The sequence below is a fragment of the Fringilla coelebs genome (genome assembly GCF_963513975.1).
Source record: "Fringilla coelebs genome assembly, chromosome: 3".
NCBI classification, from domain to species: Eukaryota; Metazoa; Chordata; class Aves; order Passeriformes; family Fringillidae; genus Fringilla; species Fringilla coelebs.
Genome location: NC_140030.1, coordinates 68,508,017 through 68,533,603, shown reverse-complemented (window position 1 = coordinate 68,533,603; position 25,587 = coordinate 68,508,017). Strand labels below are relative to the sequence as shown.

The following is a 25,587-nucleotide window of genomic DNA, read 5'->3' as shown; positions in this document are numbered from 1 at the left end:
AAAACCTGCTCTTCTGTACAACACATAGGCATTTTCCAGGCATAAAAATCAGACTGACTGGTTTGTAGTTTCCAGTATCATCTGAGGAATCCTCTTAAAATTTTTATTTGTATGTTCTGAAGCTTGTTCAATTTGAGACAGTGCCCAAAACATATCACTTGAGAAGTACAGAGCTTGTCTGAGAACCTCTTTGACCTTTTCTGTGGTTGCGAATCCTTACACAAATAGTTTGTTTAACCTTTTCTGATTCTCTTTCTTTTGTGCTCTTTTTACAGCCAGATTATCTGCATGCCCAGCTGTTTCCTGTCAGGCTTCATACATGTGATGTGTTTGAAAGCAGTTTTATTACTAGCTTTATGCATTTGGCAAGTTGGGTTTAGACCTTTTTGTTCTTGTCCAATTTACGTTGAACTTCCAAGACTTTGCTTTTTGTTTTCTTTGGCTGATTTCCACTTTTGAAGAGTATCTTTTATTCACAGGTATCCCCCATGCTCTTATACTTAATCATATATGTGATTTGGAGGAGTAGGAATATCGAGGTTGTGAAAAGACAAGGGAGGGAAAAGGGTGCATTTCAATCTATCAGTTGACGTTTTTTCTCTGCGGTTCTAATGAAGTGTCTTTAAGCTTTCTTCTGACCTTCAACCTTTCTTTAGCCTTTCAAATATCCTCCAATTTTAAGCTAATTTCTGGTTGTAAAATCTAAATTTATAGGGTTACTCCTAAAAATCTTATTCCCTTACCCTATAGAGAAATTCTGTTAAAGGCTGGTTTGGCGTCTCCAATTGCTTTGTACTTTATTCAGAAGTCGATCAAGCATTACTTCGCCTCTTTTGGTAAATCTGCCTAGCTGCTTTGAGTAATAACTCTGATGCCGTAAAATTTAGATCTTAACGACGACTCAAGAAATACGGCTAACAGATTAAACCTTACACTAGTATGTTTGCTATGTGGCATGGTAGCTTGCACATAAATGGTAAAATATCATTTAGGAGTCATTATTAAGCTGCTTGTTGAGTGATCTGTAAGAGGGCACTGACTGTATTTTTTCTGCTCAGGCGAGAACTTCCTCCATAGGGAACGCGGTGCATCTTTTACACCCAACTGCTTTATCTCACCCGGCTCTTGCTCCCTTCAGTATTCGCTGCCTCTCTTGCGCTGCGTAACCCTTTATGGCACCATGTACAGCCTTACACCGTTAGCGTCACGCTGACCATCGTCCTCCTGTTCCACTCGGAACAGCCATTACCCCCACCAGTAAATACAAATCCTCCCTTCGCAGACGTCAGATGACACACATGGCTCACACAGCCTGGCCTTTCCCCGCTGAGCTCGGCTTACCTGAGCCGCCGCTCTGCCTCGCCTCCCTCGCTCCGGCCCGCTCCGCGCTCCTCCCCGGGCGGGGCGGTCGCGGCCCCTCGCCCACCGCGGGGCTTTCGCCGCCTGCCCGGGCCGGTCCCCGCTCCGGCAGCAGGTGGCAACAGCGGCCCGCGCTGCTCCTGCCGCCGGGAGCTCGGCCGCCCTTGCCGGGAGAGGCCGGCCCGGCCCGGCCCGGCCCTGTGGAGCGGAGCCGCTGCCGCAGCGCCCGGGAGGCGCCCGGCCGGGCAGGGCCGCTGCCGCTCGGCACGGTCCGCACGCAGGGAATAGCTCCTTTAAACAGTAGTCCGAGTGCTAGGAAGAGAGAGCGTGATTCGAAGATGGTAGAGTGGCTTGTTTGCTGTGTCCCTGCCTTATCCATGATAGGGGAGGGTAAGGAAGAGTGCCGGGGAAATCATGGTTTTTTGCTCAGTCTGAGTGCCCACTGCTCCCCATGCTGCAGTCAGTGTGTTGGTGTTCCTGTACCTGTCACTTTATGAGGTACCTGGATTTCTCCTACTTACTGCTTTCTCGTCTTTCTCTTGCTTTGTTGTTATCCACCGGCAATGAAAGATCAGGTTAATTTCTGTTGTTCTGCTGTTTCTCGGGAAACCTCCCCAGGCAATGGTTGTGCAGTCCTGTTTCAATGTAATGTGTTTTCTGTTGTTAGTGAAATCGCAGTTGCTTTTGCTAGACGCAAAACATCGCTCAGTGTTGCTGAACTGAACCGATATCAACTGCCTCCCGTAATCTTAAAGTCAGGAGGCCAAAGATAGTCATTATACTGTAATAAACATACATATGTGGTTCCAAATAACTTCTAGGGGTTTTTTCTTTTACTGTATGTATTTTGGTTTTCTGCATACATGGTCATTTGGTTTTTGTTGTTATCCCAGCCTTTATTTTCTTGAATTAATACCAGCTTTTGAGAAATGCTTTGGAGTGTGAAAAAAGATGGAACTTAAACCATACACAGGCATCCGTCTGCACTCAGCTATCACAGTATTGTGATTTGAATTAGTAAAGCTGTGTCATCTGTCATGTACCTAGCCAAAAATCTTTTTGCATTATTTTCATAATCCCACCACACTTACAACGTGGTGTCACAAGATCACAAGATCATTACATCACTTTCTTAGCATCTGTAGCTCCTTAGTGCTCTAACTTCAGAATATTTGGTGAAAGGCTTAACGTGCCTTAATACGATGAAATCCCTGGTGTGTTTATCCAGACATCAGACAGGGCAGACATGTAGAATACTAGGCGACAATAATATGCTCTCTGCAGTGCCAAAAATATAATTTTAATTTGATCTGGAGAATAAATTGAGACTATGTAAATTTTTTTCAGTGAGATACTACCCCATTTGACAGAAGGAAAGAGATGTAGATTTGAGAGGAAACCTCTCAAGTGTTTTGTTTTTGTAGTTCTTGACCAAGAAAATTTGCATTTCGGCTTGTGACTGAAACAGTTGCTTGTACAGCAATTAAAGACAGAGGAGGACCTGCTTTGCATGATGGTTGAAACCCTGTAGGTTTCCACACAGTGTTTCCTAATTCTGCTAGTGTGGATAGTGATATTACACACAACTGGCTTGCTGAAACCATAAACAGCAAAAACTTGTTTCTGAATGATAATAGGTATCTTCATGGCTAGAAGAACTTCCAGTACTTTCTGTTGTAAATCATCAAACAGTAACATTCCATGTAGTACGTGTAAAATGATTTAAGCTTGCTGATGTTACAGAAGAATGGTAGAGAATTTCAGAGAGACCTAGCAAAGGGCAGACATGCAGCTCAAGTCTAGGTTTTTAGAAAGAGCATTCTAAATGGCTGGCTGCTAAATAAGGCAAGTTATGTAATATTGCCTGCTAATTTCTGTCTCAGGCTGTTAGTCTGTATAAATATGAGCATTTTAGCAGTATAAATGATCTTGAGTTCCAGCTGAAAATCTGACCCTTCAACCTTTTGCTTTCTTTGAAGTTGCTGAAAGTTTTGCAGTTGGTTTTGGTGAGTCTAGGATTTAATGGAAATACTTTAAGTGATGGAGAAGTCATATCCCATGAAACATTGTTCAAAAGGTTGATTTCTCTCTCTTTAAATATGCTTTCCGTAGTGAATTTGCCAGATTAATTTACAGATGCCCTTTATTCTTTCATGTTTTTTGTCTGTGAAATTACAGAGCCGTCTACTTTCAGGTATCTTGTCATGCAGGTATGTAATTAAGTAGCTTCTTAACTTTGTGTAAGTTAAATAGATCAAGTAATTCAACAGAAAGACAAGTTCTGAGGTTATTCTGCTGTCTCCTTTGTTGGTCTTTTTGATAGTACACTGGTTCTAGCTCTAGTTTAAAACTTGCTTTAACTTCTAGCCACTCCTTGAGAATTTTAGATTAGTCATTGATTGTGATCACAAAGAGTGCAATCAAAGCAGTTCTTTGGATGAGTTTTGGTCTGCTCAGCAAAGCGCAGCTCTCCCATTACCATTGCCACCTGGATTTCATTGAGGAGTAATCACTATTTTTAGTATCTTTCTTTTCAATGTTGATAAAGATATCAACTGTAGTTGATGTGTAAGGAAGCTGGGAGCAGAGTCCTATGAAAGCCTAAGATACTCTCTCCTTTGTGGTAATGTTTCAAGAGCAATTACATTTTCAGATCTATGAGCTGGGCAGTTATTAGCTCATTTAGTGTTGACAGATAATTTAATGTAAGTATTCTAAATTGCCAACCAGACACACCAGGAGCTCCATTAACTATGCACTAACTGTGGATAAATTGAGAGAAAAAAAGCTAAGACCCCAAGTTAGCTGCTCACTGCAGAGAATCTATTATTTGAAAAAAAAAAAAAAAAGTGTTTTAGGTGTCTGCCCCGATAACTTTATCAGATACAGCAGTTCACTAGTGGATGGTTCCAGATAAATTTCTTCTTCTTCCTTCTCCTCCTGCATTTTGTTTAAATTGATAATTTATAATGAGCTCCCTAAAGCAAGAATTAAAAAGCTTGTCTCTGTTTATGGGCTGCCCTTCTCAGCGTTAGAAGTGACTTTGTTTACTGTGAGCTATTCTTATAGAATAAGATTAGGTGGGATTAAATGAAAAGCCAGCAAATTTGAATTCTGAAAAAAATCCACACGTAATTCAAAGTCTCAATTAGTTTGAAGGCAGAAGCTTTATTTGTATTCCAAATAAGTGTTGCTAATTTCTTCCAGTTACACAATCACTGGTAAAATTAGCCTGGTCTTAAAGCCATTAAAATCAAGATTGAAAGGCGTTATAGCCTGTATGGATCTAAAAGAAAAGTTAAGCACACAGGAAACTGAAATTTTATATCACCTGAATAACGAATTTAAAGCTACAGATCATGTCTGTCTTCAGACAGATTGATGCACAATGCCAGACCTACTGCATATGTGCTTTTGGAGCTGATGTTTTCATAACATGCACTGTAAATACATACTGACACATAAACATCCCCAAAATATATTCTTCAGATAACATGTTCTAGTAGTCTGCCCCCAAAAAATATATACTTGACAGGTATGACAATCTTTCTTTTGAGAACCTCTCAATGAAATGCCTGTGGCATACTGTATTACCTTAACCAGAAAGTGAAAAAGCTTAGTACAGACTGATACTGAAATAAAAGCCAAGGGGCACTGGGTTTTTTTATGGCAACAATTATATTTTCTGTAACAGAAATTCTTACATATAAAATATACCTATTTGACAATATTAATTTTATATTGAAATCTTGTTCTTGAAACACTTTAAAAATACATTTAAGGGTCAGGAACCTAGCAAACAACCCCCTACTATAATCATAAAGCACAGTTATATTTTTTAAACTTATTTAAATATGTATTATATTATTAGCATTTGTATAATATGTTAAGCCTGAAGTACGTTTTGGGAGTTATCATCGTAATCCTTTTCAGTTTGATGAAAATCTGGAATCCTGCCGCTCAGTCTCACACTTCAAATTCACTCCCTGATGACCAGCCCCTGGCAGGTTCATTGAGACTGTTTGCTCCTCTATGCACTGTAGTTTAAAATACGCATATTCTGGTAAAATGCCAGTCTTTTCTCAACCTTCCTATATCCCACACCCATGTTTTTTTCACCTGCCAAATTCAAACAAATCTTATCTAAACAATTAAGATAAGCATTGAAGTAGGCTCTATAGTCAAATCAGCAAACTTCTCAAAGCCAGAACTGAAATACAATCTCTCTAAATTAAACAGTCTACAATGGCAATCATGTTTGTATTTAAACATTTTATTCTGAAAGGATTACAGCATTGCTCTCCACTTTTTTTTTCCTGCCTAGACAAGAAGGCGACATTCTGAGTCAAACAAAATATATTTGTTCTCTATGAGCTGAACTTGCACACTTTTTGTAAACAAACTGTATAGGTGTATGAAGCTTGACTTCACATAATCAGTAACTGCTGTCCTTAACAAAGTAGGCACTTGTTTGAAATGTATGTAATGTAACTGTTTATATTAACTGTGTACAGCTATAAAAAATCTGGTGATATATTTTGTTGTATGTGTGAATACATATTTACATGTATGTAGAAAACCTCTATCGATGCAGTTTTTATATTTGGGATATAAGTTAGGGAACAGGACAGCTGTCTAAAAGTTCAATCATGTTTATAAGAGCAAAATCATGCAAAAGATTCAGTCCTTTCAATGAAGTCTTCTACTATTGTTACTTCTCATTTTACAAAACATATACCTGCTTAATTGATTCTTATTCTATTGCTTCCTAGAAATGCGGGTGCATGTTCTTGAAGGTATTTAAAACTCTTAAGTCATTTTAAAACAGTTGAAGCAACAGCTCAACTTAATCCATGGCTTCTGCTTGGAAATTTTGTTTACTGTTCTGGTTTCTTACACACGCTTTGGATCAAGGTGAATTACTGCCATAGTAAAACTGTGTGCAAGCAGTTTGAAGCGGTGTCTTGCCTCTGACCCATGCTGTATGTACCTGTGTTGAAGCCCTAGTCTCCTTTGTGCTTTGTGCACTTTAACATTGTCAGGATGAAAACTTTGAGTATTTTTTAATAGACAAGTATATTACAAAGATACGGAGGGCAAGGAGGTAAGTAATAATATGAAGGCATTAATTTATGGTAACTCAGTGCAGCCATACCCCACCTACCAGTTTTTGGTGGGGTGGGGGGATGGTTTGCCAGTTATGCAAGTCATGTTTAAGAATTCTGTTCTTTCACTTATTTTCTGAGGATCTTTAAAAATGATACAGTCATGACCCTTGTGGGATTGCCACAACATACATTAGCACAGGGACGTAAGGTTTTAGCACTGTTGTGTAAACACAACATTTATTTCAGGAAGCCTCATTTGGGATTTAACTTTCTGCATTGGAGATTCACATTTCTTTTACTTAAGATAAAGAAGAATCCCAGGAAATTGCAGTAGTTGCCAAATTGTTGGAACTGTTACAGATAAAAATATTACTTTTTAAATTTTAGATGAATTATGTTAAAAGTGATGTGGGGGAAGACAAAAAAACAGGTGGAGGGGGAAAAGGAGGGAAGGGTGGCAGGATTGGGAGGTGGGGGTGGGAAGGAGAGGTGAACCAAGAGATATGAAGCTTAGAAGTCGTGGGTTTTCTATTGAACCAATAAGAGACTGAAAATTTTGCAGATTAGTTTATTTTAAAATATAAATACTAAGTATTTATTGGATGTAAATCTGGGTTTATTTTGCAAGTAGCTTGATATTGCATCCAAACATAATCTTTATAGGAGCAAAAGAAGTCATTGCAGTGTGATCACCTTCTTAGGCTCCTTTGGCTCTTTTGTTGATGAGAATATGAGGTGTTTATTCTTCTACTTCTGAAGTGAGAAGTTCAGCTCTCAGTCATTCCAATGAACGGGATGAAATTCTCTGGATTGAAACTTTTTTTCCTGGTTTGCTTGTGTTTGCATGTGTCTTGTTGCATTTTCCTCTAAAGACACCTGTTAGTGAAGACTTCCACTCTGTATTCACAGCCCAATTCTGTATGTGCTCTGTATCTATTATTTTTCCTTGTTTGTTGATAAAAGCAAAAGTTGATCAAGCTATATATTATCTGACTTGTTTTTCTTGTACCAGAGTTCTGAAATTTTTAAGGTTTTGCCAGTATGCTAATTTTATAATGGTGTTGGATTTTGACCACTTTCAATTTACTGCCTGTACATTTTTCTTGAGGAAACTATTGTTTTTAATTAACTCAGAAATAATGATTTAAGGAAGATCATTCAAAGTGAAACACTGGACGTAGTCACATACTTATGTGCCTTTTTTTTTCCTTGCAAATAACCTTTTTAGATATTTTAAAATAATTTTAAGTCCTGTGAAGTCTGGTTGAATGAATTTTAATAGTCCCGTTCTGTCTAAAAACTTATGCAGTAATTTTGAGACTATAATTATATAAAGGTTACTTTTTCTACATTTCTGTATATTGATATAGGTTCTTAATAACAACAGAGTAAATTTTTTTGTTGTATGACTCGATCCCTTTTCAGTTTTTTTCCCTCTTCAGCTTACAGTAATATTGCTGGGGTTTGGATGATTTCAGTGGAGTAGACATATCTGGGGATCAAAGCCCAGAAAAACTACCATGGATGTTGGAACCTCTCAGTATCCTATAGTCTTGCATGTTAGAGTCTCATGAAGGGCGTAACAGCTGAGCAACCCCCAGATGAGTGCCACACACAGAACTATGTGGTAAGAGTACTGTGGTTAGTTGCTGCAGAAACAGGAGGTCCTTCACTCAGTGAAGAAGAAGAATAGATCTGCCTTTGTATTTTGCTGTACTGACCATCTGTTTCTGCCATTTGTCAGAGAAGTTGTGAAGTCTTGCAGAAACTCCTGGTGTTCTTCTGGAGAAAGAGAGCAGATGTGAGAGTGAGGAGGGGCAAAGATGTGCAGGAGGAAAAAAGGAGTGGCCTCTTGAAGCAATACTGCTTGGTTTTTGGAGGGTCACGGAGAAGTCAGTTGAGGTGGAAATCAGCAGGAAGGACTTGGATGGGTGGTTTCCTTGTTCATATCCCTGAAGGATGCATCTGAGTAGGGCAGTGCAGGTTCAGATGTGGCTTTAATTCAGCTACTGCTTCTTTATGAGGACTTAAACTGTAATCTGTTACCAGTCAAGTAGGATTTGGAAAGTGCTTAGTCAGGTTTTTTTGGGACACAGCTGTGCTTCCAGGAGGTTTCAAGAAGGAGACAATTTTCGATGGAGTCCAGAAACAGAAAAGCTTAGGAAGCATACTTGGAAAGGCCAGAGAAATTGAGTGTGATTTGAAACCTGCCCTGAGAAAAGGAAAGGCTAAGACTAGGAATTCAACTGAATACCAGTTTTCTCAATATGTGATTGTGCTAATGAGAGTTTTCTGACACAGAAGTTGGATCCGAAGGGTCTGGTTTATAACATTTTTTTTTTTTCTTTCTGAAATTCTACTCAGTGGGAAACTTTGAATTTTGGCCTTGTCATTTTAAAAGGAAATTCCAAAGCTTTGGACTTTGAAACAAAATAAGGTTTCTAAGGGCTGGGTAGCTGTAGGAAAGCTGTCTTTTCTCTAACAGCTTCTGTAAGTGGTACTACTGGTGAATATAGATTCATAGCCACAGGGAAATGTAGGTTGGCTGTGTCTGCGTTGCCTATTGGCTTTGGTTTAGTGGCAGCTGGTAGTTCATGTGCTCCTAGATATATCAACAGCAGTGATCTGTCTAACAAAGGAAAAAGTACAGCAACTTCCTTTTATGGTCTTCCTGACAAAACACTGGGCGTCCTGGAGCTTCCTGCTGATAGTGTTTTCTCATACATTTCCTCCTCAGAATTACATTTGCTGGCAAGAATTTTGATCTTCTTGTTGGCTTGGTTACTGTCTTGCCCTGAAGACTTGAGGGTGGTGATAATTTTTTTTTTTTTTTTTATTTTGCTTTGTTGCTGGTTTATTTTTTTGGTGGGTTTTTTTGGTTTTTTGGTTTTTTAAAATTATGTCTCTGTTCTAAGTTGTCTTCTGTGTACATGGAAGAAGGTCAATCAGTTTTCAGTTCAAATATGCCTCTGGATTAATCATGTGTCTTAATCTCACTTTTTTACAAGCAACATATGCTCCTGTCAGGGGACATAACTTCTACACTAGCAAATCACTTGATATTAATAAAAATAGTAAATCTTTGTCTCTCTGCTTGACTTTTTCTTTTGTCTTTCCAGCTTCTAAATCTAATATTTAAATTGGCTTTTCTAATGTGAGATTGTATTTATATATTTTTTTTTTAAAATTCAATTTATATGGTAGAAATACAGAATAGAAAGAAAACTGTTCCATTCTGCTAAAATTTTCATATTCTGCTATTAGATAATAAGATATAATTTCTGTTGCAAATATACCAGTTTAGATTTCCATGTAGATTGTAACCAAAATAGTGACAATATCAGGAAAGCTGAGGAGCAGCAAGAGTTCCCCAAAACCTTTAATTTGGTTATAAATATTTGAAATTTCTTCTTCTTCTCCTCTGTTCTTTACAGTATCAACTAATCATTTGTGATTAATCCCCAATCCCTCCTTTTTACTGGGTGGATTTTTTGTAGTCATGTGTTGACCCTGGCTTGCTTAAATAGAAAAAGAAATTGTTGGTTTGTAATTCCATTATTTTTTTTCTGTGGGCATCTGGACATGCTTGGGTCAAATTTGATTGAATTATATCTATGTATTTGTATAGATACAGAATTATATATATGGATCAAATAATTTTAAAGTTTTAGGGCTTGAAAGTGGAGCTGGTTTAATAGGCAGCACTGGTAATAGGAATGCAAGAAAATAACAAAACTGTGAGATCTTGATAGTAAGAGCTAAATTTCTGGGTCTGATGTGATTAAAGTTCTTTCTGTTAGAGCAAAAGCCAATAGATATTCTTCACTTTCATAGTAGTCAAGGCCAGGAAATTTCAATGTCAGCTTTGAAACAAGAAAAAATCACTTTCTAAACCAGTGACATGGGTGAAAATATCTGCTGTCTGCAAGACTAATACAAACCCTTCTCCAGTTGTTTGCATCAAAGTGCACTGGAACTGCAGCATGGCTAAAGATATTTTCATACAAGGAAATTAATCTTTGTCTGCATTTCATCATTCTATTGCCACCACATATGGAATCCTTTGGTTAGATGTTTGTGTAGTCATGCTGATTGTAGGGGGCATGTTTAACTAGTAAGCTTGACTACATAAGGAGACATCATTGTTTTTTTCGGCTCAAATTGCCTAGATAATGGAATTAAATATGCAATTGTTCCGATTTATTTTGCCAGCTATTGTGTTCTGTATGGCAGTGCTGCAGGTTTGCCTAAGAACAGCAGCTCATATCCTCACTCCTCAGAGTATGGGGAGCACACCTAAGGTGTACATGGAAAAATCCTAGTGAGATGTTGCAGTGCTACTTATGAACATATACAGGTTTAGGTGAAACATATAGAAATATATTTCTCTTTGGAAGCAGAGACTTGAAGGATATATCCTAGGATCTAACTTCTCCATGTCCTTGTCTCAGACTGATTTGTTTTAAGCAGCTCCCTGAAGTATGTACACTCTTCTGCATACCTGTTTTGTTGAAAGTACACAGACCTGGCACCATTGTGTTTGCCAGGCGTTCTCTTATCTCCTGCAAGCATTCAAACAAAAGTGTTCTATTGCTCCCTCAGTAATCCGTGGGTGATCTTAACATTGAGCAAAAGTCAGGGCAGGAACTTATGTTGGATTTCTTAGCTCAGGAGTAGACAGTCTCTGGAAGGAAGGGGGGTAGAGTAGGGAGAAGACAGCCACAACTCCAAATAAATAGTTGAAGGGTTGTAAGTGTGTCCATATATGAAAACATTGCATAAGCATAAAAGTGCTGAAATGTTAGATAGTATTAACTGAGTTTTATAATGTATCCTGGCTTTAATAATGCTGTTTGTATGTAGGCTTTGATGTTAGTGTTTTCTTAAAGCAGAGCTCTCAAACCTATCTCGACCCAGTTTCTATTTGCATGCTAATTTTAGTGTCCAGTTCTACAAGGCCAATTTGGCACATTTTTAAGCATACAGATAGTCTTATTGAGCAACAGGGGTTTTTAAATACAATGTTTAAGCATACAGATAGTCTTATTGAGCAACAGGGATTTTTAAATACAATGTATAATACCATGCCCTGTGTAGCGGGCATCTTTAAGTCTCTGTTGTGACAATTATTACACTTGGATGAGGGAGGGAAGTTTATAAATACCCGAAATAATTAGTAGCAGATTTTTGCATGTGCCCCCTACCCCAATAGAAAACAAAAAACATGTTGCTTCCTGAACTGTTAACTGTTACGTAGGCTGCTACTTTGCTTTCTGGTAAGGGAAAAATAGGAAAAAAAACCCACCTTACTTCTGAAAAAATAAAGAATTTTAAAATTTTTTTTAGTTTAGTCCTAAAAGCTAGCTTCCTGGTGTGCTTAGAGATACAGTGTGACCTGCTTAGTTTAATCAAGGTCAACACTTTTTTGTTTATAATTTTCTTAAACTGCAACTAAAACTATGTCTCAGGCCTGGAAAGGGGAAACATGATAAGTCCCAGACTCAGAGTGCTATCTCTAGATGGCAATCAGAAACACATGAGCTTGAATTATATTCTGTAGTCTTTAGGTGTATACAGAATTTCTCTGTGACTATTAAGGACGTGGATTTATGGGACAAAAATTAACTTGGTGCTGGGTCTCTAGCTCTGATCAGTGTTGCAATTTCTAGATTAATCTCACCCAGGGAATTATTTAGCTTATTGTACAAGTGCACTCACACACCACAAACACACAAAAAGCCCATTACAGAAAAGGGGTATAAATTAATGAAGTGCCAAGTAGGAAAAGACTGGTGTGGTATGATAAAAATTATTCATTGCCATCATATATGTTCTAATGCAATATTCTAAATTTCAAGATCTAGATGCGGAAAACTGGATTTATATAGTTTTTAAATGAATAGTCACTGTGCTTGCAAAAATATGCAAGAGGAATATTAAAAGCACTATTTGAAAAATAAATCTTCATATTAGCTGAGAACAATTTTTCAATAGTTAGCACAAATATTTCCTGTGCCTTATGAAATGTTTCTCTAACAAGTGGGGAGTCAGGGTTCCATTTCTAAATGTGTATACCTCTTAAATGATTTTTTTTTTAATCCAGGTTAGGTAGGTAGAAATCACTCTATTTGAGCTGTTCCACTGGGGCTTTTTGATGGTGAAAAAAATACAGCATGTGTGTGGCGCCAGAATTGGTTGGGAACAGGAAAGGCATATTTTGTATCCATACTAAATGTGTCGGCTTAGTGCATAGAAGACTTGACCCTTGTCAGGTGTTTTGAAGTTAACTGGCTGACTTATGGATTAATGAGTTTAAGACTGAAGTCAACCAGCGACAGGAATGAGCTTTGTTGTGTGAGTGTGTGTGTGTGGCTGTGGTGCAGATTTACAAATTTTTATAATGCTTTCAGCTGGACCATGAAAGTCTGATGTAAAGCTTATCTCTGATCTCTGACTATGGCCATACTTGTGGGATCATGTTTGTGTGTTTGGGGGGAGGGAGATGAATTCTTTAACACTTGACACCTGGCTCTGCCAGGTTTCTAGCTATACTATACTGCACTATTCAAGGAATTAATAAAGTTAAAACCTTAAGCTGTATGACCAGTAGGTCATAAAAAACTGTTGCTGAGTATTGTGACCAGATTTCTTTCACAGCTGGATTATCATCCTGAACAACTAACTCTTTTTTCTTTTCTCTTTTTCATAGCTGTTGTGAACTTGGACAATTCTGTGGTTGACCTAGAGACGCTGCAAGCCCTGTATGAGAATGTGAGTAATCAGGGGAAGTCTATAAAATGTAAGAATACTGTGTGTCCACGTGAAGGTATTTTTACTTAGCATCAGTAATATTCAGAAAGCTTGTAGAAGAAGTCCTATTTTGAAGTGATTTTATTTTCCCCAAAAGCAATGAAAGTACCAAGTATTTTAATTGCATTTATTGCCATTGTGCGTTTTATGAAGTGCATGTATTTCTACATAAGTAACATCATCAGCTTCTAAATGACTAAAGACACACAGTTTTGTTCCTTTTTTTGCTTCTTGGGTGTGGCAGTCATTGATCAATGCTACCAAACCTTGTGCTCCACACCTTTGACTTCACTTTGTAATTTCACTAATATAAAAATACTGCTAAACCAAAAAAAACTTTTGATAACAGAAATCATTGTCTTTATGGAACTGGAGCATTTAAGTATTGTTGCTTCAGGTATTACTCCAAAATAGTTTTAATTCTTTGAAAGGAAAAGAATTTCTCTAAGGTTATGTAATAGAAAGTAGTGTAAACTTCCAGGGGCTTCATAAATGTCTGGTAGTAATAATCAGAAAGATTTAACCTTTAGGTATGTAAAATCAGGGATTCAGAATATGCTCAATGTTGTTCTAAAACTTGACAAAACCTGTCATGTGACAAATTCAGAATGGTGTGTCTTAGAAAAGTGTTTCTGCCTTCAGCTGAGGCCAGTGAATATTGCCCCTGAATATGTGGAGGTCTGGCTAGGCATCTCTTGAAAGAGTGAGGAGGCTTTCTCTTTGCCCTCCAGAGAACTTGGAAATATGAGATGTAAAGCTGTGAGCCACAGAACAGCATTGAAGGCCAGTGTATGTTCTTGTACTAGATCCTTAACTTCCCTCTTGTAGTTTTGATAATGTTAATTAATTTTACACCTTTCAGATATTTGGTTTTTAGGCTTTAGCTTTTAGTCACTTGCTTTGGAATGATTTGATGGTTTATGAAGTCCCTCTAAATAATCCACTTTGAGGTGCAAAAAGAGAGATAGTAATCTCTAGTCCACTTTACAGAAAAACTGAGGAGGTAAACAAAACAGAAAAAAACCTAAAGTCTGACAAGAGCTAGAAAGGACTTTTACTATTCATCCCTGAAAAACTAGGTTAACCAACACTGCTCAGAAAGATAATGGTCAAAAGAAAAACCTATTCTAACAACATTCCAAATCTATATGAACACTTTGCTTCTTTGCTCCACAATGTTTTTGTTTTGGCCTATGGTATTTTATTTTAAATTACTTTTAATCTACTTCCTTACACAGTACATATATATTCCATGTCATGCAGTTTTTAGCATGCAAAAAATTTGAATTAATTTTATAAGTTTCATGTGTGTGAATGTGAGAGATTTTCTTTTAGGAAGTATGGAATAGATACTGCAGTCACAATCAGTTTTTGCATACTTCTCTTTCTTATTGTGAACAAGATTTATTTTTTTTACCTTGGTTTGAAAATATATTCCTCTTATGTTGATAATGTACTAAAAACCTTTCAGAAGTTTACTTAATGTCATCTCTAATATACTTCAGAATCTGAGTATAATGGATTATTTGCAAATTTGCAGTTCATTGAAATAACCAAATGTCATTGTGTCCATTTTCTAATTACCTTCACTTATTACAGAAAATGTCTAGGAAATGTCCTGATTAAGGAAAATACCATGTGTAAATCTCAGGAAAGACTCAAATTTTCAAATGTCTAATATATTTCTTTGCTTTGAATAGAAAACAGACCGGTCCAACTTTTTTCTGTTTTCTACCCAAGCAAATATAATAAAAAGCAAAACCACAACCAAAAACCAAACAGATTACAAGAAAAACCCTAAGTTTACTTGGATAGGATTTTATAAGGGGACCTGAATTTTAATCCTGGATCTTCTTTTTGATAAAACTCTGTCTTGGGAGAAGCTTTCTTTTTAGTTTACTTTTGTTTTCTTTTTTTCCTTTCAGCCTTTGGTCAAAACACTTCAGACCTTGCATTTTCTTCCTTTGCTAGCTTCACTAATTATAACAATATTGTTCAATAAGTGTTGTAAGTAATGGGTGGTACCAGAGAGCCTGGCATGCTTGATTCCTCCCTTATTTCTCAATCTCATCCTGTGTTGTAAGTGGGAATAACTTTGCAGAATTTACTTCTTAGCCATTAACTTAATTTTTAGTTCTTAAGGGTTTTTTATTGGATTGAGATTTTTTTTTTGCTGGGTATTTAAATACCACTGTACTAGTTCTCAGTCTTTCTATTTGATCTGTATGGAACATATGGGAGCATTTGTTTTACAGTCTTCCTTCAGAATGTAATCATTTTTTCTGATTGCATGTGTCTGGCATAGTGCTTTCCCTTCTTAAATGTGAATGAAATTTGGGCAGTCTCCAAACCTAAACACACCCTAATTTCAAAAGCCACAGTCCCGAGGGTTCAATTCCTGTTTACTGAGGAATTAAACTCCTGTTAAACCACAAAGATATTGTATATATCTTAGTGACTTTTTATAAACTAAGAAGCCCACACCCCACCAAAGACCCAAGCCCTCAATAATTTATTTAATATTATTAAGTTGAATTGTATTAAGTGAGAAAGACTGTGTTAGGGCAGCATTGTACTGTACAGTCAAATAGCTCTTAGGTGTGGTTGTGTAGCTTGCTTTGTGAAGAGTTGTTTAAATACATGTTGGTAATTAGTTATGAATTAATATCTAGACAGTTTTAATAAGAGAATCTTTGTAGATGAAACTACATGTAAATGTGCTTTTCCAAATTCTTTAATAACAATGCAATCAGGTGATAGCTATAACTAGAGAGAAGGCAGGTAAAATTAATTCCATTTGCTGTACAACGTTAGGACATATTGGTTGTGATGAAAAATGAAGCAACTGGCAAATCAGTGAATGTTTACTTTGAAAACAGATTGCCTCTTGGCAGCTGGGGTTGTAGCTTAAGCATCACTGAAACAAGGTATGTCTGCTTCTGCTTGCATGTTTGCTATATCATGAAAACAGTTGTATAAAAGTGGATTAAAACTGCTATTGAATAATTTATCATCTTTCATCTATGGATTTGCCCTTTTTGCATTACAAAAGAAACATGCATATTTTCATAATTAGGCTCCCAGTAAATTGACCTCAGTCTTTATCTTTAAAAGACTTATGTCAATGCTTTCAAAAACCTCAAAATGCCTTTGCAAGAGAGAAAGGGCATCCACAAGTCTGAAGCGCATCACACTTCTCTGCCATTAAGATTCAAACTTTCTCCTCAATTATTTCTTGTCTTTTTTTTTTCTTATTTTAAACTAGCAATTACAATGTGATGTCTTTTTTTTTGGCAAAGCCAAATTGTACTTGAGTTCTGATGATCCAGGTTGAAAAGAATATGATATTTATTATTAACCAGGGTACCTCTGTATATCCTTGTTTCATCTGCTGTTGACAAAATTCCTTAGACAATTCACTCAATGGGTTTGAAATATATAACACAAAATTTTAAAGTCAAGTTTGCAAAAAAGTTTAATTCCATACATTGAAACTAATCTAAACTCAGAGCTAGGGTTCTGTTGTAAGGAAAGAGAAAGCTAAGCAGGAAATGTATAAGATTTATGTTGTGAGATGGAAAAAGGGCCATTATGAACTTTGGTAAGAGCAAATATGGGCTAAATTCATACTCTGAAAGAAAATGGGAAAAGAATGAAACTGAAGTAGAATATTTTTGCAGTAATTTAATTCAGATTTATGTTATCTGATTTTAGATATCGTTAATATAAAATTCTAGTACATAATTTTTTTTCCACTTTTGATGCTATATATATCTGTAGCTAGCAAAAATTCAAGGAAACAAAGAGCAGTAACATTCAAAGAGATGCTAATGCAATCAGGTTAATGACTTTTATGAGAAATATTTTTTGAATGTGTTCTCTCTTGACACATATTTGGAAGGCAATATAAAAGCTTTTTTTAAAATTATCCATTTGTAAATTGGAGAAAAAATAGGAATTAGCAATAAAGAAAGCTGGTAAAATTCTGAGAAACGCTCTTTAAAAATGCCTGTGCAATAGACACATTATTCCTTTTCTGTCAGAATTTAAAGTACCTTGATCACAATTGTGGATACCTGAGCCATAATAAGTGACTTGAAATTCAGGTTTGAGTCTGAACTTGGACTGTATACTTCAACTTCTTGATTTTGGTGAAGGGTGTAAGCCTTCTCTCTTGAGTTTTGCTCTGGCCTGCCCACGAGTGGATCGTGCTTAGCTTTTGTGTCTCTGACAGTTGTTACTTCTTTGCATACACAACCTGAGAATTATGGCTTAAATAAGGAATAGGGAGTCTGCCTAACCTTTGCCCGTGGGATTTGGTGGAGAATCATCAAGAGCTTGAACATGCATGTATGTGATAGACTGTGATAAGCACTCTAATATTTCAGTCTGTGTAGAAGGCCAGGAGAGAGAGAACTCTGAGTATTTATTCTAAAATATTTGCAAATAACCATTCAGTTTTATGCTCCATGCTACAGTAATTACTTCTCTTTAACTGTTATGAAAAAATGTTGAGATTTTCCTTCAGTTTAACAGAAGAAAATATAATTTAAAGGCTGTCCAGAAATAATGGAATTTAATTTAATTTGTTAGCATGAGAACTTGTTTACTTTTACAAAAAGCTATTTTTTTTTAAATTTTGTGTAAAAAATTGTAAATTGAATGCATGAATTTTTTGAAATGTGAGTTGAATAAATAAAATAACATGACTGTGTAGGAAGAGCTATTTGCACACCTAGACCTCCGTGGCTCTGATGATGTGACCACTGGAACAATGCTACCTCTTTCGGCATCCTTCCAGCTTCTAAAATCTGTAGATTTCACCTATTGCCAAGAGAGTTCTTACTGATTTGAGAAGTGATGGAAACTTTATTTTCTTTTAACTCTCACCTGGGTAAGAGTGTTCTAGATTAAGCGTGAGCATGTCCCATTTCCGTTGGCATTTTTAACACAAAACCAAACCCAAGCCTTCTCCACAACAGCACGTGCAATAATTAAGTTTATACTTCTGCAGTTGTCTTTTTCTAGTCCTCATCCTGTTTCTGGAAGAGTCTTCTAAGATAGCATTAATAATTGATTTAATTTTCTGATCCTAGTATCTTGGAAACATTCTTCTCCTCAGGATAGCATTATACAAGAAACAATTGCAACAGTAATTGTATTCACAGATCCTATGTCTGCCTTGACTTTATGCAGAAAAGTGCCTTTGGAGGTGGAATCCCCAAGTTTGTTTCCTCACACTGAAGTAAAACTGGGGTAGGGAATTCACATAACTAAGTGTTATGAATGGGCCACTGCCAGTATTCTAAAATTAAAAACTGGTAAAAAGCCTCAGCCTAGCCCTTGTAAACTGAGAAAGGCCTGATGCTGTATAAACAAGCAGATAAAGGGAGGCCCAAACAGGTCAAGGGAGGTGACCCGCTCTGCACTAGTGGGACCACGTTTAGGATGCTGGGTACAGGTGTGGCCTCTCCAGGGCAAGAGGCAGTGACACACTGGAGGAAGGCTAGCACAGAGCAGGGATGGTGGTTAAAGACTTGGAAAAGTGCTATACAAGGAGAGGCTGAGAGACGGCTGGGTTGCTCAGTCTGGAGAAGAGAGAACTCAGAGGAATCTTACCAGTATGTACAAATGAATGCTTCTCTGGGGAGGGGGAGTAAAGAGCACACTGTAGCACACTGTATGTAGACTCAGGGATGCCCAGCATAAGGACAAGACGTAGTGAGCCTCCTGAGTTTGAAACACTGGAACAGGCTGCCTAGAGAAGACATCAGGTCTCCATCCTTGGGGGTATTCAAAACCTGGCAGGACGTGATACTGAGCAAGCTTCTTGAGCTGCCTCTGCTTTTTGTCAGTGTTCACCTAGACAGTCTCCAGGGGTCCCTTCAGACCTCAGCTCTTCTATTAATCTTTGGTACAGGTACTGCCATAAATTTAATCTCTTAGTGTCCAGAACAAAATTTTTTGCTGGACAAAAAAATATATTTGCAATATTTCCAATCTGTTGAAATATTTAATATATAAGATCAGACAACCTTAGAGATGACCTTTGAAGAACATCCGCAGAAATGCTGACTAAATGCTAGGATATGTGGCATCACAAGTGACTTTGCATTATTTCCAGGCTTCTTGAAGTATTAAGAGAAAATCTGAAGGGCTTTTGCTATATGACTCTTCAATCTCTTCATCTTTCTACTTCACATCAGTATTTTCAGCCTTTTCCTATGGGAGGATGTTCAACAGTCTCAGAAAAAGTGTCCAAATTCAAATTCCTGGTTACAGGTTCCTCATGGAGCAGGCATAATAATTTGAAACAGATCTATCCCTCTACTGCTAATCCTGCAAAAGCATTCAAGAGAGCATGCAGGTGCAGCGTATATTACACTTTGCCATTATCTGAATGATTAGAATATAATTTTCCACCAGTGTCTTCAAGTTCTGTGGTGGAGAAAGTTAAAAAATGAGTGTAATTTTTTTGTAAAGGAATAAAGGTTGTTATGGGATTTTTTTAAGTCTTGGGCAGATTAATGTTTTGGATCTCTATTGGAAACTGCTGTGATTGTCAAAAAAAGGGTCAGAAGAAAAATTTTCTTTTCACTTTTATTCCTTTCCATGCCATTCCATTTTTTAGTACTACTGTTTGGAAAAAAAAAATTTATCATAGCTTGGAGCACTGAAAAAAGTGAGGCTCAGTTTCTATTGATTGGAATATTGAAGAAGAGACTTCCCAGTGTGCCACAGATTTCTTCAAGAAGCTAGGCAGTTTATATGTACTCTTTTTTTGCTTATTAAGATAAAAATGAAATTCATTTTACTTCAACGAATTATGCAGTAGTTCTCATGTATTATATGTATGATAGTTCCATTATAAATATGTTTTTTTCCTAAGTGTTTTTTCAAATCCCAAAGAAAATTTAAATTGTGGTAAACAACATGAAAGTGTTTTCATTTAAGAAAATGTATTATTTAAATACATATTTAAAAATCGGATCACATTCAAATGTAACCCAACAAATTTGTGAAGAGAAATATAACTCTCCTCTTGAGTCTTTAAATTCAAACATTTTGTAAATGAACAAAGAAGAGAAATTGGGAATGAAGATCATTGTCTCAGTGCATTATTGAATGAGTCAATACTTTGAAGACTGCTAGTAGTCAATATTATTATTTGGAAGATACTCTATTCTCCAGCAGATCTATTTATAGTTAAACTTTGTGGACTTTATACTTTGTGTATTTCTCTAGTTTTACCATAAGCAGATGCTAAAAAGAAAAATCTATGAATTTGATTTGTTACAAAGGAATATTTATCTTTATTGTTTGACTAGTTGCAACCATTTTTTGGTTTTTTTTTCCTTTATTTCAGAGAGCACAATCAGATGAACTAGAAAAAATAGAAAAGCATAGCAAGGCGTCCAAGGAAAAAGAAAACGCCAAGTCTTTGGATAAGCCAGAACAGTAAGAACATACTTATGATAGAGCAGTTTTGCTCACTTCAGAAAACTTTCATATTCAGTAAAATATGTATAAAAATCCCCCAAGGTGTACCTAATTACAGTGACTCAAATAATTTTTTTTAATCACTTCTTCAGGTTCCTCTATGAACTCTCATTGATTCCCAACTTTTCAGAACGTGTGTTTTGCATCCTGTTCCAATCCACATTTTCGGAAAGCATTGGTTCAATCCGTCGCAAACTTGAATTGTTACAGAAACTGTGCGAGGTAGGTTGTGCTCTGTGAAAAAATAGAGCTAAATTTCTGATTTTTAATCATATTTTGAAAGTTTGCCGTTTATTTACTTAGGTATTTCAAATATTTGAAATCTGAAGGATAGCAGTATATTTTATGATTGTACTTTAACGTCAAAGTGAATTTTATTTTTAGCTTTTGCCGCTAAATTATATAATGCATTTGCCATCAGTGTGTATCAGTCTCTGGAAAACAGTGTACCTTCTCCTTTTGTCAAAGCAAGATCTTCTCTCTTCACAGTCACCATTATCACTCTTTTTCAAAGGAATGCCAGTCCAGCTAACCTTGAGTTGGTTGAGAAATGTGCAACTTAGTAATATCTCTGATATCTAGAGACAGCAATGTTGTGTTGAGTCAGAAGAGATGATTGGAATTTTACAGTCCCATGAAAAACAAATACATAGCTTTAAAATGCAGGTTTCATCAGTATTTTAATAACTTAAAACCATTTAAACTGTTTTATGTTTTACTATGTAATATCTTTTATTTAATGTTTTCAATTGTTCAATCTCAGTGTTTTATTAACTTGTTGATGAATTCTCTGTGAAATTAAATATGTAATTCGCAATGTCAGTATCAGTTAAGGATTACTATTTTGTTTTTCTTAATAGGTCATGTCTGGTAACACTGTACAGATTTTCTGTTATTTTTTCTAAGTATCCATTTTGGAGATAACATTCTCCATTGATACAAAATTACATATTAACATTGTTCTGCTTCTGTCTGTTGCAGTAGAAGGTAACTTCCTTTAACTCATTCTTTATACAAGTATTATTTCTAAACACAGCATCAACAAATCTGCTCATTAACCATAAATATTAATGGGACTATTAACAGAATTTTTTTTTTCTCTGTATTTTAGACATTGAAGAATGAATCAGGAGTTATGCGGGTTCTGGGTTTGGTTCTTGCCTTTGGAAATTACATGAATGGTGGAAACAGGACACGAGGACAGGCTGATGGGTTTGGACTAGATATTCTGCCAAAACTGAAAGATGTCAAGAGCAGTGTAAGTTTATTTGAGATTTCATAAAGGCCTGAGAAGGTTAAATTCTCCGAAAATAACTTTGTTTCTGAATGTGAAGCTTCTGAAGGGCATGTAGAAGGGACTTCTGGATTCAAGATTTGTCTAGTGTAGTCATCTCATTAAAGAGAGTGATTAAGTAGTGTTTCTTCTTGCTCAGTGCTAAACTGTAATTTGTGTGTTACCAGCACTTGTTGTCTTTGGTTAATCATTTTGGGGTTGCATTCAAATACCTGCTTTTGTTTACAAGGAAACAATATTCTTAGAGTTTCTACGGCTGATGAAAAACCTTATCTGAATGTGACAGATCATAGGAATAACTCCTGAGCCTTAAAATGTGTTGCTACATCTGTCTGGCAAGTCACTGTCAAGATATTCAATTCTGCAAATGGCAGAAAAAAGAGTTGGTTTCCCTTCTTAGTCCCTCACTAAACATACATTTTTTAGCTGTTGGATTAGGTCATGTGAGCAGAGCTTTAACCCTGAGTCGAGAGAGCATGTCAGCCATTTGCCTTTTTAAGTGGGTGGAGGAATTTCCTTCTTGCATGCTGGTTTCTTTGGTAAACCAAGGGAGCAGTGATGTGAATGACACTTCAGAGCAACTTACTCTAGCTGCACCTTCACATTGACTCTAGATCCAGTACATCACCAGTTTTAGAGCTCTGATCAGTAGGAAGTTTAGGCACACTAAATTTAGTTTGGTAACTCAAGACTTCAGTATTTAATTTGCTGGAAATATGACTATTAAGCTTTCAGTTGCAAGATACGTTTTCAGTTTATTTGTGACTGATCAGTCAGGAAAGTTCTTATGAAATCCTTTTCTGAAAGTATTTCTGTAAATATCTGAAAATTTAATTCTGTCAAAAATTCTCTTCAAATGGGAGATTTTTTGCTGAAGTTTAATTAGAGAACTTACAGAGGGGAAGCAATTAAAAAGCTCCCTCAACCCCCACCGCTCCCCTCAGCCCCCCAAATTCAATTTAAAAAAAAAAATTATTGTTTAATTTAACTTTGTTTTTGTTATAGTTGTAGTGTTGCAAATGAACTTGTATACATGAACCCAGAAACAATATCTCTTTTCCCTCTTGGGAAATTTCAGAATGTAAGGGTTTGGTTTGCAATCAGGTAGAATTAACAATATCAGGAGTGTGTTACCACTAGTGTTTTCTCTTTCTTCATTTTATTTAATGATTAAATGGAACTTCATGGTGTGGTTTGTTTTTGGTTTGGGTGTTTTTGGTGTTTGGGTGTTTTTGGTTTCAGTTTTTGGTTTGTGATTTTTTTCGTGAAGGGACCAAACCAACAAAGTATTTTTTATACACTAAATATTTCATTTATCTGAATGATCTTTCCTGATTTTTTTTTCTGTGAGTTTCAGTAACAGCAAACTCTATCCTCTTCTATACAGGACAACAGCAGAAGTCTTCTATCGTACATTGTCTCATATTATTTGCGTAATTTTGATGAGGTGAGTGAAAATTAAAATTACCTCTGATAAATTAAGATTAAGCATCCCTACTTACTAAATTTTCTCTTCTGCTAGTGAGATGCAGAAATGTGTATAAATATTCTCTGGGCTTTCAGTTATATATTTTAGTATAGAAGAAAAGTAATGAGCACTAGGTAACTATTCATTTGTTTTTTTGTCAGGATGCTGGAAGAGAACAATGCATCTTTCCTCTTCCAGATCCACAAGATCTCTTCCAGGCATCACAACTGAAGTTTGATGATTTTCAGAAAGATCTCCGCAAAATGAAGAAAGATTTGCGAGGTACCAAAGATTAAATGCTAATCTGATGTTACTGTATCTCTTTTATTCTTGTTTATATCATTTTGAGAAATTAGATGATACTGTAAGAATAGTTGTGTATTTATAACTTCTCAGTTAGTAGTTTGCTTCTTTAATTTGCTTTTCTATTACTATTTATGCCATAATCCATAATTTTGTGTAAGTAAACTGTGGGAGGTTTTTAAATTAAACAGCATCAAAACAGTTAGGTTAAATCTTGTGTTTCAAAACCAAACCAAAAAACTATTTTAGTTTTCCTTTTGTTTAAGCTGGCTTAAAATCTTTAGCCATAAAAAGCACTGCAAATTGTTGGACCATGTCCATGATAAAAAAAAAAGGTTTATAACCAGGTCTAAATACTATCTAGCAGATAAAATAATACGTATGACATTGTTAAAGACACTTGAAATATCTGGACTTTACTGAACAGTAATATGCAAAGGAAGTATTTTTTCTCCTCTTATGAACTATTTTCTTTAAGTGAATTCAGTAAGCTTAAGATATATTGGCTAGATTTTAATGAAGAATATTTATCATATATTTCTTATTAACATGGGGATCTAAATACTGAATTTGTTAAGGAAGAGTAGTTTGCACAAATGGTCCATGATCTTCAATATTATTGCAAAAAATCTCTGCTAAACTGGTCAGTTACATTACTGTGCTAAATCTTTGAGAGAGAGATGCAAATCAAGGAGTGATATTACTGTTGCCTTGCTGCTTTTAAATGCCATGGCTCTAGAGACCTAGGAATGGTTTGGTAATCCATTAATCCCTGGACAACCTAGAATGGGAGGTTTTCTGTTACAGCAAAAACATAACATGGTTACCAAATGATATCTGACCTTCTCTTCTTGCTCCTGTCAAACTCTCTGTTTGAATATTTAAAAAATTATTTTAAATATTTTGAGTATTTAAAGTATTTTGTATTTTTAGTATTTAAAGTTGTATCAGTCATTCAGGCTGACACTGAGTAGTATCATCCATTTACTGCTCCTGAACAACCTAGGGGACAAAAGTCTCAGAATTCAGTCATGAAAGCTTGTTTCTATACTTCTTGCAACTTCCAGTTAACCTCAGACCTGACATCTAAGCTTGCACGTGTAGAAGATAGATACCTATGTCTTATTTCAAAAAGATACTTGAATTCTGGTGCATGTAAAAAAATATACATTTCCTCACAAATTCACCAAAAATGGGTTTTTGTACATGAGTGGTTGAATATTTTCACATCAAAGTTGAAATTTGCACACAGACATAAATCTCTTGTGGAATAAATCCACACTGTGCAGTGATCAAAGCGGGGGTTCTGTAAAAATGGAAATTACACGCTTCAATCTGACTTCAGATTGCAGTTGAATTCTTTCTGGGCTTCCAATCCAACCCTTAGGCTCAAGACTCTGTTGTCAGTCTGTTTTGTAGTTAATGAAACTGAAGAATAACTACAAGCACCATTGCTTTTTCCCTATTGCATTTGGTACAAATATTTTTGGGACAGTACCAGCAGCTCTATCCTATCCTGAGCATGAAGTGACAGTTTCAACAACAGACTGAAATATCAGTGATGACTTCTTAATAGTCTCCAGATATGCAAAATGCTTTGTGTTGACTTTCTTTTTCAAAGAAAAGTGACAAGATAAATTAAAAACCATTTGTGTTAAAAGATTTCATGACCACAAGAGCAGTAGCAGTAAAATTTAGTAATACACTAAAAATTCTGTGTATTCTGATAGCTTGTTTTGATGATT

At 36.2% G+C, this 25,587-nt stretch overlaps 1 protein-coding gene across 1 annotated transcript in view; it reads left to right on the top strand.

Annotated features, from left to right (window-relative positions):
• FMN2 (formin 2) overlaps positions 1–25,587 on the top strand; it is a gene marked incomplete at both ends in the record, with an annotated part of 159,221 nt that overhangs the window by 71,133 nt on the left and 62,501 nt on the right. Inside the window, 6 exons of the mRNA XM_084202637.1 lie at positions 13,177–13,238; positions 20,644–20,735; positions 20,870–20,999; positions 21,889–22,035; positions 23,459–23,518; positions 23,701–23,821. Of these exons, the coding sequence (XP_084058763.1) occupies positions 13,177–13,238; positions 20,644–20,735; positions 20,870–20,999; positions 21,889–22,035; positions 23,459–23,518; positions 23,701–23,821 (612 nt within the window). The remainder of the gene's footprint in view (positions 1–13,176; positions 13,239–20,643; positions 20,736–20,869; positions 21,000–21,888; positions 22,036–23,458; positions 23,519–23,700; positions 23,822–25,587) is intronic.